The 17662-nt window shown below is 42.8% G+C and overlaps 1 protein-coding gene across 1 annotated transcript in view; it reads right to left on the bottom strand.

Moving 5' to 3' along the window:
• Positions 1 to 1560: 1560 nt before the first annotated feature.
• Positions 1561 to 17662, bottom strand: part of rem1 (RAS (RAD and GEM)-like GTP-binding 1) — a 51480-nt gene continuing 35378 nt past the window's right edge. The window contains exons 4-5 of the mRNA XM_069884359.1: positions 16522 to 16726; positions 1561 to 7651 (exon numbers count right to left, since the gene is read on the bottom strand). Of these exons, the coding sequence (XP_069740460.1) occupies positions 7374 to 7651; positions 16522 to 16726 (483 nt within the window). The 3' untranslated portion in view covers positions 1561 to 7373. The remainder of the gene's footprint in view (positions 7652 to 16521; positions 16727 to 17662) is intronic.

Raw genomic sequence — 17662 nt, 5'->3', positions numbered from 1 at the left:
CGTATGTGAGTTTGTAGATTAATTGGGTGTAATTGGAGTACACATGTTTCAATGGCCGGAATTGCCATACACTATGTTGATTCTTAAAATTTTTCAATATTTAAATTAAATTTTAAAAAAAGTACTGTTGTCAGCAGTGTGAGAACACAGAACTGTTCTGCGCAGGAACAGGCACTTCGGCCCACGATATCTTTGTCCAATGTAATGCCTAAATTAAACTAAAACTTGCTACTTGCTCACTATACACTTGGTAGAAATATTAAGCCTTGGTTATGAAGACAAAAGAACTATCAGGTGGATCATTCAAGTAGTTATATTCTCCAATAATTAATCGTTTGAGCTCTGTAAGGAGAAAAGAGAATATCCAGGAGGACAGAGCAAAGGATGCCACCAAAGCTTCTGTGAAGGGATACATCATCCCCACTGCCCTGTGAATCTCTGGCCAATGAAGGAGCATTCAAGATGGTCATGGGATCATGAATCATGAGCTTACAGAAGACTTGTACAAGCAGTGTCACCTCCCCATCACCCACCTCCTGCCCCATCTGCAGGAGTCTTCACTTCCAACAGTGCCCACCTCTGAGCCAGGAAAACTTGAGTTGATGCAAGTCATCTTCCATCCTGAGGGGCAGACTGAGAAGAACCATTCTCTGGAGCCCCCGAGTTATTGGTAGGTGAGTGGACCATCTCTCGTGTGGTTTGGAGCTGGCTGGTTCGATGTCCTGGAGTGAGTCAAATGACTTTTTAGTAGACATGAGATAATCTCAAACACAGAAATGCTGGAAGAACACAGCCAGTATCACAGTGTCCATAGGAGGCAAAGGTATATTACTGATGTTTCAGGCCTGAGCCCTTCCCCAAGGTTATATCTTTACCTCCTGTGTCTATGCAAAATAGTGTCTATGGCAGGGATGGCCAATACGTCAAAATACAAGGTTTCAAGGAAGTCACGCGAGAGCTGGCCTTGGTGGCTCTCATGTTGTATTTGGCATTGTATAATTGAGAGTGAACGCAAGGAAGAGGAAGGAGGATGAGTGTACCGAGGGTAGAAGAAACAGGTGTGTTCCTTCTATGTCCGGGGTGGTGCTGGGTAGGGGCAAGGGGGCACACAGGCATGTGCCATACGCCCCTGCCTGGCTGAGTTCCTCCAGTATTTCTGTGTTTTGAATGCAATCACAGCATCTGCAGGCTTTTGTGTTTTACACAAGGTAGACTGCAGAGGTTAGAATCTAGAGCAGATCTCCCAATGTTGCTGCTCTCCCCACTGAGATCCTCATGTGCTTTGTACTTGGCTCTTCAGTGAAGACTAAATATAGAACCAACAGGTTTATTTGTCTGATGACAAAAGCCTCTCCCCCCATTTTAGATCCCCACTTTATGCTGGCATGTCTTCACATCTGTCTTCACATGACTGACGTTGCAAAAATGTCAGATGTGCTGGCAAAATTTCTCACAGGACTAGCGTGGTCCAATCTTGACCAAAAATGATTGCTTAAAACCATTTACTCTAGGTTGCATGAATTTTTTGGATTGTATCACTTCAAGCAAACAGCAAACAGATTTCTAGTCACTTAGCCTGGATGTACTGATCAAAGACTGTTTTTATTGCAAAATTCTACAATACATGAAGTCTATATTACAGAAATAGGTTCAAAATTCACCTACAAAAGTCAATGTAGAAAGCGGGTAGAAAATGCTGTACATTATTGTCATTGTAGAGTGAGGACAATGAACCTGTACATGGGTTTCCAAAGTTAAGTCCAATGTAAACTCCTCATTCACTGTCTGAAGCACCTGGAGATTCAGATTAAAAAAAAATAGGAACATGGGTCTACAAATAGGATTATCACCCCTCCAGTTTTGTCCAGGAGTCTCTAATGAAGTAGAGATGGACCTTTGAACACCAATGCATGGATCACCCAGGATCCTTTAAACAATCACATTCAATTCACTTTCATTGAATGTTTCTCTTTATTGCTTGCTGACTGTAGTGTGGATTGTGAAGGGTCATGTGGTCTCTCCATCTGGAACCTAGTGGGAATGTGGATTGTGGAGGGTCACGCGACCTTCCCACCTCAAACTTAGTCAGAAGTCACCTGGCAATCACAAGGAACAGAAGTAGGCCATTCGGCCCATCGAGTCAGCTCTGCAACTCCACCTTGAGCTAAACCATTCTCACATCTAATTCCGATTTCTGGCCTTTTCCCCATATCCCTTGATTAATTAGACACCTATCAATCTCCTCAAGCTCTGCCAATGCTCGGGCATCCACAGCTGTATGTGGCCACAAATTCACCACCCTCTGTTTAATGATATTTCTCCTCATCTCTGTTTTAAATGGGTACCTTCTAATTCTAAGACTGTGCCCTCTTGTCCTGGATTCATCAACCAAGGGAAACATCTTATTCACATCTACTCTGTCCAATCCTTTCACCATTCAAAATGTTTATATGAGATCTCCTTTCATTCTTCTATACTCCACTGAATACAGTCCAAGAGCCACTAAACATTCCTCATTATTTTAGCCTTTTCATTCCAGGAATCATCCTGGTAAATCTTTTCTGTACTCTTTCCAATACCATTACATCCTTTCCAGGATAAGGGGCCCAAAACTGCACACAGTACTCCAAATGAGGTCTCGTCAGTGCCCCATAGAGCCTCATCAACACCTCTTTACTCATACACTATTCCTCTTCAAATGAATACCAACATAAAATTCACTTTCTTCACTGCTGATCCAACCTGGTGGTTAACCTTTAGCTTATCCTGCACGAGGACCCTCAAGTCCCTTTGCACTTCCGAATTTTGAATTTTCTCCACATCCAAATGATCACCTGCCTGTTTATTTCCTCTTCCAAAATGTACAACTGTATATTTCTCAACATTGTATCTCATCTGCCAATTCAAGGTTGGACTCTGCCACCTATTTGGAGCACACCTGACCACTGGCCCCTTTAAAGAACCTACTGATTACCTAGGCCAGACTCACCGGTTTATTGCACTTTAAAAGCCTACCACATGCAGCCAATTACTCTCTTTGCTTCTTGGTCCTGACTACCAATGCTACTCCACACCAGGTCAAACTGTGGACATCACTGGAGGGGTCACTGGTAAGGTATGCACTACACTTAGAGCGGGACTGTAGTATTGTGTGGGAATACTTAGCATTGAGCCACATCCCGTCGGTTCAGGGAATCGGGAGCATTGTGCAGGGAGGTGGGACTAGAAAGGGGTGTTTGGTTCGGTGCGGACTAGAAGGGCCTAATGGCCTGTTTCCGTGCTGTAATTGTTATGTTATGTTATCGAGGACCCTGTCTGGTAAGAGTAGTTACTGAATATTACTACATGTGTATAAAGAGAGAGAGAGTGTGGATAGCCACTGGTATCAGAGATTGCTGTATCCAATGTTAATGCAGTTTTAGCATCAAGTGATGTTTTGTGTCTTTCCCATTTCAATTTTCCCATGTGAGCAATAAAAATCATTTTTTGTTCGTTAGCTTGTGTCTGGACTCGCTTCTCTGTGAACCTGCCGAACCGGACTAAAATCTTAATTAACCCTGACCTATCGGAGATAGGGAATAGTCCATTTAATTGAAGGCCATCATCCAAATAGAAATGCCAGACTCTTACTCATTCTCCAATTGGTCTCAAAGAAGGGGGTGGCTAGATGATGAGAAATCAATAGCATGATGGTAGTGGACTAGTCATGTGACAAGACCTCTGGGAATAGGATCAGCCTGAGAAGGGGAATTATCTTCTGGAATAGACTGCCATTGACACTATCCATGGGTCTGAGAAGAAATATAACCTAGAGAGTTTCAAAGAGGTGCTGACAACGTAGGTAGGCTTGAGCTATTAGTAAGAGATGGAAGCATTATATTACATTCTGGAGATTGCTTCAATTGGCTTTTCAGATTAATTGCTCTGCATATCACTATCTACAGATTCTTATGAAATGTTCCAGATCACAGCTCAATATTTGGTTACCCCAGTAGGTTAATTAGTATTTCACCATTAGTAGGTGCAATTTAAAAAATGATCACAGCTGCAACATCAACTACCTTTTTATTTCTGATGAACGCTGCGTGGCCTGCTGAGTTTCTCCAGCACTTTTGTGTACTGCAGTAGGCCCCAGTATCAGCAGATGTTCTTGTTTACTAGCATCAAAGCACCAAGCAGAGATTTATTCAAAATGATTCTGCTCCTTGAGCTTGTAAACATCATTACGTGAGTAACACAAAAGTTTGCAGACACTGTGATTGAAGTAAAAACACAGTGCTGAAGAAACTCAGCCAGTCAAACAGTGTCCTTTATATAGCAAAGATAAAGATACATAATCAACATTACAGGCGTGAGCCCTTCGACAAGGGATGAGCCTGAAATGCGGGCGCCTGTCTACATTTTGTTCATCCTTTGATGAAGGGCTCAAGCCCGAAACATTTTTCATGTATCTTTATCTTTGCTATATAAGGTACACTGTTTGACTGGATGAGTTTCTCCAGCCTTGTATTTTTGTCTCTTTACATGACCTGGTGTCATATTTGGTTTGATACCACTCCTGTAAAGTTTTTTGAAAAATTTTAATTTGTTTAAAAATATATATAAAAGTTACTGAAAAAAGAAAAGAAAAATATACATTGATGCGATTTGTTGTACAATGGAAGGACAAGTTCTGAAATTGTTCAAACTGAGGTTGACATGTTGCTGAGAAGTGTCACGGTTAGCTCAATGTTGTTACAGCGCCAGCAACACTGGTTTGAATCTGGCACTATCTGTAAGGATTTTGTATGTTCTCCATGAAACTGCAAATCACTACGGGGGAGGTTGTAGGTTTATTGGGCTATTTGGGTGCCACGGGTTCATAGGCTGGAAGGGCCTGTTATCTTGCATGTCCAAAATAAAAAGCAACGGGTGGACAACAGCCAATTTGAAGGCACAGTCACCAGAAATGAGGCTACTTAAGTTTGAGATAAAAAGGCTTCGTGGCTGCATATCTTTCCCCGTCAATTATTCTTCCCCGTCAATTAAATCTTCCCTTTAACGATGGAATTGCAGAGATTTCCTGTGCTCCACTTAGAGACAGCTATATCGTGGAGCACAGGAAATCTCTGCATGAAGTTTTTTAATCAAGAACTTCAATTACAATAGACTGCCAAACCAAGGCCAATCGTAAAATGGAGGACCAGAACGTCATACTGTGCTTGTGCACTTTCTAACCAGACGGCATTCACATTTCTGGTTTCCATGGATCCACTCTCATCCCCATCCCTCTGTCTCCTTTCCTCCGCTCTCTGCCCACTACCCTCTCCATTTACAGAGCTATCCCCTCCTCTATTACTCACAGCTTTTTTCTCTTCTGCCCCTCCCACCCATGTCCACCTATTACCTCTTGCCTGTGGCCCTGTGATTCTCCCCGCTCCTCCCTCGACCATTTTATCCAGACACCAACCTGCATTTTGCTCTCACCTTGAGGAAGGGCTCAGGCCCAAAACGTTGGTTATGTATCTTTATCTTTACGACATAATGAATGCTGCGTGACTTACTGAGTTTCTCCAGTATTTTTGTGTAAACTACAATTGCAGTATCAGCTGATTTTCTTGTTTCAATTGAAATACATTTTAGGATGTTCTTAGATAATGGACCATGTTATCTAAATGCAAAGAAGGGGTCTAAACTGAGGCATCCAAACGTGCGCAGGAGCAGAGACATCGCAATACACTGATACATTAAGAAGACTGCCCTTGGAGTAACATGCAGTTTTGGTCATTTACCAGGCTAATTCCTGGAATCCCAGGGTTGTTCTGACTATGGTTAGACAGCATTGGTATTCTTTGGAATTTAGCAGAATGAGGGATGAGCCTATTCAAGCACAAAAGATCTTAAGGGGGCTTGGCAGGGTAGATGTGGGGATATTTTGTCCGGTGGGAGAGTTATGAACAAAAGAACATAACTGTGATTGAAATAAAAACACAACGCTGGAGAAACTCTGCAGGTCAAACAGTGTACCTTATATAACAAAGGTAAGGATACATAACCAACATTTCGGGCTTGAGCCCTTCATCAAGGGATGAGCCTGAAATGTAGGCGCCTGATCAAATACCTGGTCAAGAAGGTTTTAATCATCAACTTAAAGGAGGAGGGAGAGGACAAATAGTCTCATCTTTATGAGGGAATACAGGAAAAAATGTGTCAGGTATAAATTAGATGGGAAGAGATGTTTAATTTTAATAATACAACGTGGCTGAAGCAGATTCTGGCTATTGAAACCCGTGCCGTCCAATTGTACCCAAATAGCCTACCAACCCTGTATATTTTTGGAGTGTGGGAGGAAACTGGAGCCACCTGAGAAAATCCACACAGGTGACAGGGAGAACATACGAACTCTTTAGACAGTGCCAGATTCGAACCAGTGTCATTGGAGCTGCAATACCGTTGCGCTAACTGTAGCACCCAAGATCACAGTTGCAGTGATTGAAGGCTTCCTTCAGAGATAATGGCTCCTTCTTTAGTCATGCACTAATCTACTGAAGGAATGGTTTAGGTACAAGTGAAGCTCCATCTGATCAATTGATTGAATCCAGCGAGATCAAGCTCAATGACAACAGTGGTTGCCACACTGGATTCAGCGCCTGATTATAGTTCTCCACGTGGAGAGCCAACATATTTCAGACTCATTTACTGGACGACTACTTCAACGTGATCTTTCTTTCATCTAAGCTCAAACAAAATTCTAAAAGTAACCTCCTCGCATATTATCCAACCTGGAGAGTCTGATGAGACTAAATTATGGACAGGGCAACGTCTCCAGTTCCACTTTTTGAAAACTTCGAAGACCTGACCTCTTGTAGTAAATGGTTTTAGAAACTGCTCTTCAATCCAAGGACCTCTGCTGTCCTAAATCGAGGGAGGGCTTTGGATCTCAGGTGACCTGCAAGATTCCGAAATGTAGCACAATGGAAGGGGCTTAAGTAGAAGATGATCAGGTTATTCTGTTAAATATGAAGCATGGAATTATCATCATTAGAAGCAAATGGGAGAGAACCTTGTTTGCCCCAAGTGTCAACCAGCAGTGTTCTCTCTACAAGTTACGAGAAAGAGATTTTGCATTGCATGTGAGACTGTGGTCGACTCTTGCCCTTTGGAAAATAGAAAGGCATCTCGAAGATGTGAGGAAACCCATCTCATTTCACTCTTGTCTTCACCAAGTCAGATGTTCTCCTTGGGGATTAAGCAACCACCTGATCATGAGGCCACACCTCCAGCAGGAGTTACCAGGAAAGGAATACAAGTGAATGGGTCTTGGTCCTGACTTAACTAGCTAGTTGTGGTGACTGTTCCCCATTGGAGGTTGGTTTGCTGGGATGTCTGTAGATTTACAATACTGACAAGTCGTGGCAAGACTTTGACCTGACCTTCAAGGCCATTTTTTGGTTGTTTTTTGCCACTAACTTGTCCAGGAAGCGCCGGGCCTTTCTTGTAACACTCTCCCTCCTCTTGTGGTTGGCCCTTCTCCGTTCATTGGCCTCCTTGCTGTCCTTGCGGAGGCGGATCTGACGCACGATGCCCTCGAAGAGCTCTGTCACGTTGTGATGCAGGGTGGCCGAAGTCTCGATGAACTTGCAGTCAAAGACCACGGCGCATGCACGGCCCTCTGCAACAGAAAGTAGGGCGATGAAAAACTGGATTCCCACAGCGCCCTTCCCATCCATCCCTTGCAATAACGTGGGAGATGCAATAACTATAAATGGCAATGTTGCAATGACCAGGAATCTTGTCTGGAATAAGTTGGAAATATTTATCAAGATATTGAAGATTATCTTCTATTAAAAATGTGAAGGGATCCAGAGAAGAGATAAATGCATTTTTGAGAGATTGGGCATTTTACATAGAGGCGGAGTTGAAGAATGGGACAGATCATCCGTGGTCATGTTAATTGGTAGAGCAGGCTCAAAGGGCTACTCCTATACCTGAGAAATAGGAGCAGGAAGTAGGCAATCCAGCCCATCAAGCCGGCTCCACAATTCAGCGCAACCATGGCATATCTGGCCGTGGACTCAGCTCCACTTACCCACAACTCTTAATTCTCTGATCCTTCAAAAATCCATCCATCTGTATCCTAATTAATATATTCAATGAGGCAGCCTCTACTGTTTCATTGGGCAGAGAATGCTACAAACCCGCTCTTTTCTGGGAAAAGCATGTCCTCCGCATCTCCATCCAAAATCTAATCCCCTGGTATACCCCCTATGTTCTTTCTGTCGATAAATGAAGGCAACACAGTCATGCTTTATTGTCCCACCCAGTACTCCCTTGGCCAGTAGGTGAAAGATCTGTCCCAATTCTTGTGGTCAACAAGAATTGTGGTCAAGTGAGACTTGAGGCCACAAAGTTGGAGCACTTTGGGACATTTTACTGTGCTACCTTGCTGTGAAAGTGAGTCCACTTGAAAGAAGACTTCACATATATTCATATTTTTATGTCATAATCCACACATTTAAAAAAGCCATGATAAATTCAAGATACTTTGATGAAATCAGAAATGTATCACTGTGAAAATGCCCCCTACCATTTCATTGGAACCAGACAGAGTCACACAGCATGGAAATACACCCTTGGGCTTGACTTGCCCATACCAACCAAAGTGTCCTAACTGCTTGCGTTTAGCCCACATCCCTCTAAACCTATCCTATCCATGTGTCTGTCTAAATTTTGTTAAATGTTGAAATAGTACCTGCCTATACTTCTCCCTTCGGCAGCATGTTCCTTACACGTATCATATTCTATGTAAAAAAAAAAAAGTTACATAGAGGAGTTTGAGGAGATTTGGTATGTCACTAAAGACTAGAAAACTTCAACAGTGTACCATGGCTGGTTGCATCATGGTCTGGTATGGAAGTGTCAACGCTTAGGGCAGGAAAAAACTCCAGAGGTTTATTAACTCGGCCTGCAACATCATAGGTACCAGACTTCACTCCATCAAGGACTCTATGAGAGGCGGTGTCTTATGAAAGCAGCCTCTATCCTCAAGGACCCCCACCACACAGGCCCTGCCCTCTTCTCTCTGCTACCATCAGGTAACAGGTACAGAAAATGAGCACTCAGTAACACAAGGACAGCTTCTTCCCTGCTGCCATCAGATTCCTGAACAATGAAGCACAGACTCTGCCTCACTTTGACTTTTTCTTGCACCTTTTTTTAAATTTTGTAAAGTAATTTATATAAATGTTTGTACTGTGATGCTGTCACTAAACAATAAATTCCATGACAGGTTCATAACAATAAATTCTGATATTACGTGGTGATAGGAAATTAGCAGCTAATAATTTTACTAATTTTTTTATTTCTTAAAACTTATTGATTTGACTTTGTCAAAATTGCCTCCAAGTGAGTCCTGACAACAGGGACAAGCTTGTAAAAAGCCAGGGATTTAACACCTGACTTGAAAGATGAGACCTTCAACCATTCCACATTTCCTTAGCACTTCTCTGTAAATCAAACCTACTCAGGTTCCTGGAGCAGATGTGGAAGGTGCAGGTTGAGTAGATGTGGAAGGTGGCACCGCCCATAGATGCTGCCCGACCTGCTGAGTTCCTCCAGCAGATTGTCTTGTGAGCGGATAGACCTACCCTATGCCTCCTCCCTCTTTCAACCTGCGCTTCTGGAGATTTAGAAGTGCTATTTGATGACATAATTGGTTCAATGCATTGGAATTTCCCGACAGTTTCAGAACTGGGGATCAGCGGAGTTTGAGCCATAGAGATCTCAAAGAAATGAAAATTTTTGCTTCATCAAATGAATGAATTAACCTCTCCTTCAGTATAAAGAGGCAGATTTGAGAGTTAACATTTGACTTGAAACTTTGACTGCTTCTCTTGCCATGAAAGCTGCCCAACCTGCTGATTTCAGAATCAGAATCTATTGTCATGAACAAGTCACAAAATTTGTTGTTTTGCAGGAGCCTCACAGTGAAAACATTTATTTATATAAACCAGTAGTTTTCAACCTTTTTCTTTCCACTCACACACTACCTTAAGTAATCCCTATGCCACAGGTGCCCTGTGATTAGTAAGGGATACTTAAGGAGGTATGTGAGTGGAAAGAAAAAGTTTGTAAACTACTGTTTTAATTTGTACCAAATTGACTCATTATGTGCATGGTTTCATAACTCCAAAGGAAATGGGCCAATGACAATTTTTCTCAAGCAAAATATTTCAGTAACAATTGGGTCTAGAGCAGTTGTTTTCAACCTTTTTTCCCCACCCACATATCACCTGAAGTAATCCCTTACTAAACACAGAGCAACGATGGCATAGGGTTCACTTAAGGTGGTATGTGAGTGGAAAGAAGGTTTCAAAGCCACTGATATACCTTACAAAAAATAAATGAAAATAGTGTATAAAAAGTCAAAGTAAAGCAGTGTCTTGTTCATTGGTCATTCAGGAATCAGATGGCAGCAGGGAAGAAGGTGTTCTTGTGCCGCTGAGTGCTCGTCTTTAGGCTCCAGTTCCATTTTCCCAATGGGATTAGAGTGAAGAGGGTGGTGGGGAACTTTGAGTATAGAGGCTGTTTTCTTAAGACTACGCTGCTTGTAGATGCCCTTGATGGAGTGAAGACTAGTCCCATGATGTCAAAGGCCAAGTTAACAACCCTCTGGAGATTTTTCTTATCCTGAGCATTGGCATCTCTGTACCAGATAGTGAAGCAACCAGCCAGAATGCTCTCCATGGTACACCCACAGAAGTTTTTGAGAATCTTCGATGACATATTGAATCTCCTCAAACACTCCACAAAGTATAGCCGCTGGCAATCGTTCTTTATGATTATATTGACATGGAGGCTGCAGAACAGATCCTCGGAGATGCTGATGCACAGGAGATCCAGTATTTGTAATATTTTGCAAACTGGTCTGCATAAACATGCAATGCTGGTCATAAATGTTCCTTCTTCAGTCATTGTTTGCAAAACGTCTAACTCTTTGAGTGAGAGTCAAGCTTAAAGTTTGTTGTTTAGATTCCTGGCTCATGATGTCAATAGATGAGCAAACATTCAGTTTCCAGCCAAGAGTCTGAAGCCTCCCAGTGAGAATCAGACTATTTTTATCTGTCCGCAAGCCTTCAAGTTACCAATAAATGGAAAGATTTAGAACTCTTGAGGTTTAATTAGTGTCACAGAACTTTTGCCTGCTGCATCCATTCAGCTGCAAGATCTTGTGCAGCCTGAGAAAGATACTATGAATAAAGATTAGCAAACTGATAACCAGCTTGTCAAAAAAGCTTGCTTTGGACCAGGAGATTTATAAACCAAAGAGGGATAAAAAGAAATTTTACTCTAATCTATTTAATCAGTGTTGCTGCCATTCAGACATGAATGACTGAGGCAGGCCCTATAAGGAAGAGACAGTGGACAAGCGTGGGGCTCGTGGCTGAAGGATCCACAAATGCCATGAACTGCTGGAGATCAGCTCGAAGGAACCAGGCATTGAGAGGTTGTCATTGGCAAGAAGGGCTCCAAAGGGTCCTCAGGTGGTAACAGCTTCCTGATCGTACCGTAGGTTCAGATCTGGAGCTTGGGTTTGCCAATGTTTCGAACAGGAGTCCTTGTGGCTGCAGTTACGCAGGAAGCGAATCCATGGACATTCTTTTTTGCTCATCTTCTTCCTATTTTTGGGGGCACCGGGCAATGTTAATGGGGTCTCTGTGTGCCTTTACGGCAGGCAAAAATTAACAAATTTTGCAAACATTACATTTTGCACATTAATACACTACAATAAAGGAACCTTGAATGATGTTGAAGGATGTACTCTGGCTGAGAGCTTAATGCGACTAATTAGGAATGATTTTGTGTGATGGCGCACCGAGTTTCTGCATATTGAGGTGGAGACCAAATGTGGATTCATGGTTAAGGTCAACATTCATTGTTAGTCGAATGTTGATCTGCAAAGTAAGTGGATATCTCCTCAATGAACTGGTTTTAAGAATGTAGAACAGTACAGCGCAGGAACAGGCCCTACAGCCCACAACGTCTGTGCCAAACAGGATGTCAAATTAAGCTAAGCACATGATGCATATTCTTCTATTCCCTACATTGTACTTTAGAGGTAATGAGACTGTATCTCTGAAAGAATTCTCTTTTGCTTCTCTTTCCCTTTTTGGTGGGAGTGCTGGGCCAGTGGCACCTCTGTGTCCTTTACTGCAAATAGAAGATAACAAGTGTACATGATAATGAAGGAATCAAAGAGCATCTTTCTCAGCCCTCTGCCCCCATCACCCCCTTTCTCTTCTCCTCCCACCTCTCAGCGACAAGGAAGGGCATCCATGGGCATTGCCTCCCCCAAGTGAGGTGCTGTGCCCCCACTAAATGGTCGCGGCCATCACTCGCCGTCAGACTCTTCCCCCCCCCCCCCGACTCCTTCCCACGTCACTAGCATGCATCAAACATCAGTAGCGTCTAGTGACGTTTGACACAATAAAAAGCAGTGCCCTTGTTTCCTACGTCAGAGGGGCGGATGGTGTTTACGTTCATTGGCAGGTAGGTCCCAGCATCAAACAGCACCCCACCCTGAGCGAGTTTATGAGCGTTCCACAATGCCCCCCACTAACATGCTAATGCCCCCCTCTAGAATTTGTTCTGGTGCCAACCCTGACTCTGATCCTCCCCCTCCTCCCCTTCTTATTCAGATGTCTGCCTGATTTTGGGCACCCTGACAAAGGGTTCGGGCCCGAAGTGTCAACTGCCTGTTGCTTCCCAAGGACCACTGCATGACCTGCTGTGTTCCCCAGCACTCCTCAAGTTGGCTTCCACCCTCAAATCTTGTGAGAATGTTAGGATTTTAGCTTCAATCCAACAGTTTTGAGGTCAAGTTTACTGAAACCAGACTGAATTCAAATATCCAAATGTTCATTCTGAGATCTGAGAGTGGATTCTCAGTGTGTGCTCTTTCTAGCCCTGCTCCTAAATTCCAAATACTGTAAGTTATGGGTATTGGAACCTCTGGAATACCAATCCAGTGGAATGTGGTCACCTGACATTATGCAGTGGAATTTTCATTTTTAATTTAGACATACAGCATGGTAACATGCCCTCCAGCCCACAAGCCTATGCCACCCAAATACTCCAATTAACCTCCAACCCCCAGAGGTTATGAATGGTGGGAGGAAACCAGAGCACCCAGAGAAAACCCATGTAGACACGGGGAGAACATACAAACTCCTTACAGACAGCACCAGATTAGAACCTGGGTTGCTTGCACTGTAATCGCATTGTGTTAACTATGGCACTGTAGCCTTTTTCAAAAGCTCAGGACTTCTCTGAACATCCCCACCTTCTGCATTAGTTTTAAAATTCTCCTCAAAGTCTATCCTTTGACCAGGCTGCCCTAAATCCCTGATGCAGCTTGATATAATGTCTAACTTGACAAAAATAAACCTGTGGACATTAGAAATCTAAAATAAAAGCATACAATAGTGGGAAATCTCAGCAGGCAAGGCAGCCATCCATGGGAAAAGACACTTAATTTTGCAGCTGAAGACCCTACATCTGACACTTTGACCAAAAATATTAACTGCAGCACTTTCCACAGTTGCCCAGCATTTTGTGTTTCGATTTCTCGGAATGCCTTGGTGTGCTGTACATAAATGCAAATTGTAGTGAGAAAAAAATTATTTGTTTGCTTGATGCTTTGAGAGTTTATTGTTGTGTACACAAGTATAATGCAGATGCCCCAAAATTCCTAAATGCTGCAGTAACAAAGGTACACAAGATACACCAAATGGAAATAGAGAGGTTGCAGACTCTAGGAGAACAGTCAACAGGCATAGGGCATCAGAAACAGGGAGACCCCCCCCTCCACCCCCACCAGATTGAGAAGTATAGGACATGACCCTACTAGATGATGACCATGGCAGCAGACCAGAGAGGGGAGTCAACAGCTGAAGGACCTGCACAGGCTGCGGGGGTCAGTGGCTTGCAGTCGATGGATTCATAGAGGCAGTGGGCAACTTACGATCAAAGGACACACACAGGGTACAGGCTGCTGACCGCAAGAAGGTTTCATCATTAAGTCAGAGGTTTGGATCTGGAGCTGGGGTTACAACAAATAGAATTGGGAGTTGGTGCGGCTATGGCAGGACTGGAGGTGAATCACGGACACCCAGCGACTCTGGGGGGGGCTCTCTTTTGCTTCTCTTCAGCAATACTAATGGTGACTCTTTGTTGGCCTTATGTCAGACTAAAGGAAATTTTATGTAATATTACATTTTCAGTTTTATTACATGACAATGAAAGAATCTTGAATAAAACAAATCCTGAATAGAATAAACAAATGATCAAAATTTCTCCAACACAGAATAAGAGATAAAGAATAGATAAATAAAAATAGGATGTTTCAGTAATAAGAGATCTATAAAAGAAACAGGATCAGGAGTCGGCCTCCTGACCCGTTGAGCTTGCTCTGCCTTTCAATAAGATGATTGCTGATCTGTCTGTGGACTCAGCTTCACCTACCTGCATGCTCCCCATAATCCTTAATTTATAGTGTTGTAGTTGTTGATCTCAGTTACCGATTGATAAGAATTTTGGTACTTGTGCACATCCCATCATCATTTCATGGAATTTAAATTCAGTTAATTAAATATTGAAGATTGGTGGTGTAGTGGGCAGCAAGGAATGCTTTCAAGGCTTGCAGACAGATCTGGACCAGCTGGAAAACTGAGCTGCAAAATGGCAGACAGAATTTACTTCAGACAAACGTGAGGTGTGGCACTTTGGAAGGATAAAGGAAGGTAGGACACACACTGTAAATGGTAGGGTACTGAGCAGTGTGGTAGAACACAGGGATATGAGAATACAGATACACTATTCCTAGAAAGTGGCATCACAGGTAGATAGGATTGTAAAGAGAGCTTTTGGTACACTGGCCGTCATAAATCAAAGTAATGAATATAGGAGTTAGGACATTATAGTAAAGTTGTACAATGGGGAAGCCAAATTGGAATATTGAGTGCAGTTTTGGTCATCCAAGAACTGGAATGATAGCAATAAAATTGAAAGGATGCAGAAAAGATTTACTAGTATTACAAGCTCACATTTAATTTAGTGACCATCATTTTAAGGATTAGTGCAAGCTGCAACAATTCACAGGTTGTAGACAGACAGAATGGCACCATTAAGTACTGACTATAAACAAAGTGATGCTCTGGAGGAATGGTTGTTTATTCAAGAAAAACAGGTGGAGAGTGAGTCGTATGAGTGGAACACTTAAAGAAAGTCATGTGTTTGGGACACTTAAAGAAACAGGATTGATTATTGACTAACCAGTCAATGAACACAGAAGTGGAATGAGTGTGTAAAATGGACAAATCTGCTGATTCTCCTTTATCAGGGGAATTATTGAACAACTAGGACCATTGTAATGGTCATTTTGTTTGACCCATATCTGGGTAAAGGAAATAGGAGAATTCCTGCATTGGATCATGACCACTGAGATGGTCATTTCAACTGACCTCTGCCTGGGTTTTGAAAGCATTGTGGAAGTGACACATTTTGTTTCCCCTATGCAAGGAAAAGGGGAGTTATGACAACCATTTGTACGAAAGGACATTTCTCTGGAAGCAACTCGTTAAAGATTCATGAGTTTTCACAGTCTGATCATTCAGTCTCTCTCCTCCTTCATGATTTTCTGTGCATCAGTTTAAAAGTCTGAGTTTCAACTCAAGATTTCTAAGATTGAACTTTGGAATGACTTTCCAGAATTGTGTCTGAAGTATATTCACACATAGTTGAGGTTAAGCTAACTAGCTAAGTTGTTATATTATTAATAAATAATTTGTTTTAAAAATAACAGTCTCTTGGTGAATTCCTATTGCTGTTGGTCTGTGATGCAACACTAGGATATTGCTGGGACTTGAGGAACTGAGTTACAGGGGAAGGTAAAACAGGTTCGGACTTTATTCCCTGGAGTATAGAAGAATGAGGGGAGATTTGATAGAGGTATACAAAATTATGTGTATAGATAGAGTAAATGCAAGTAGGCATGTTCCACCTAGTTAGGTGAGGTACAAACCAGAGGACATGGGTTAAGAGTGAAAGGTGAGAAGTTTGGGGGGAATGTTAGGGGGAACTTCTTCGCACAAGTGGTGGGAATGTGGAACGAGCTGGTAGATGAGGTGGTGAATGTGGATGGGAGAGGTATGGAATGCATACAGGTCAGTGAGGTGAGGCAAAAGAATAAGGCTGGTGGGGCCAAAGGGTCTTTTTTCCTGTGCCGTAATGTTCTATGGTTCTAAATATATCAGGAATCAAATGCTGCTATTTATAATAATCAGAATCCCATCAAAAACCTATCTAGTTTGTCAGAAAGGGGAGTTCACTCGACGTGGGTCTGCAAATGCAATGGTCCACTGATACTGTGCTCAGATTAGAGGTGTTGGGATTTCAAAAGATGAAGGTAGAACGGGGTGGGTGCATTGGTGCACTTCTGGTTATCTCTCCGTTTCTCAACACGCAGACCATTGCTTCACTGACCTTCGACAGAGACATCTCGCCGTCGGACCAGGTCGCTCTTGTTCCCCACCAGGATGATGGGGATATCTTCAGCTTGCCTCATCCTGCGCAGCTGAATGCGGAGCTCCGATGCACTCTCAAAACTGGTCCGGTCGGTGATGGAGTAGACAATGGCATAGGCATTTCCCACCTGCATGCAATAATCCTGAATCCATGGCTCATCACCCTGCAGAGGAAAAGGGGAGTTATGACAACCATTCAAAGATTGCTGAAGGGTCCCAATTCAAAACGTTGACTCTTTTTCTCCCGCGGATGCTGCTCTACCACTGTGTTCCCTCAGCAGATGTCTTTTTTGTTCCAGATTCCAGCATTTGCCATATTCTGTGTGTCTCTGATAATCTGTGAAAACAGAGTTGCTGGAGGAATTCAGCCAGTCTTGCAGCATTCATAAGGTAAAGATATATTACTGACGTTTCAGGTCTGAGCCCTTCTTCAAGGTCTGAGTGAAAAACATACAAGCATCTGTGTTAAAAGACTGGTGCAAAGGGAAGAATGGCACTTTCCACATGAGGACTCCTTTTCCCTAGCTCGGTCTCAGGCCTAATACATCAGTAATGCATCTTTAGCTCCTGTGGATGCTGCGAGACCAGCCGAGTACCTCGAGTATTTCTGTGTTTCTACTGTATCACAGCGTCTGTAGACTTTAGAGTTTCAGACCAATTATCAGATCCATTTCCTTCACTAGCAGAGAAAAATAACTTCTTTTTTTATCTTTCTAGTTGCTTTGCTGTCGACCTTATTTTGGTTTCCCTGCATATATTCTATCATATCCAACCTGTGCTTCTCTGACATGAGGATGATGATCAATTTCTCTCTCTTAATTCTCCAGAAAAGGAGTGCAGGAAGAAACCTGTGCTAACATTACATCGGTATATTGTATTCATGTAGAGGACAATAAACTCTCTTTCATTTATTCCTTCATTCTGGTTCCAGGGGTTTAAACAGGGCACAGTGGTCATGAACTCCCATGGTTTTTTGACTTTAGTTGGGACACTGGTCGAAATTGTTGGGAGTGCTGGGGGTGGGGGTTGGGAAAGAAGAGGAAACGTGTTTGCCAAGCGGGTGAAGGGTAAAATGTGAGGGTGGCTCAACATGCCTGTAG

The sequence above is a fragment of the Narcine bancroftii genome, chromosome 6 (assembly GCF_036971445.1).
Source record: "Narcine bancroftii isolate sNarBan1 chromosome 6, sNarBan1.hap1, whole genome shotgun sequence".
Lineage (NCBI taxonomy): Eukaryota > Metazoa > Chordata > Chondrichthyes > Torpediniformes > Narcinidae > Narcine > Narcine bancroftii.
The sequence above is the reverse complement of the archived record's forward strand: the minus strand, read 5'-3'. Positions and strand labels throughout refer to the sequence as shown.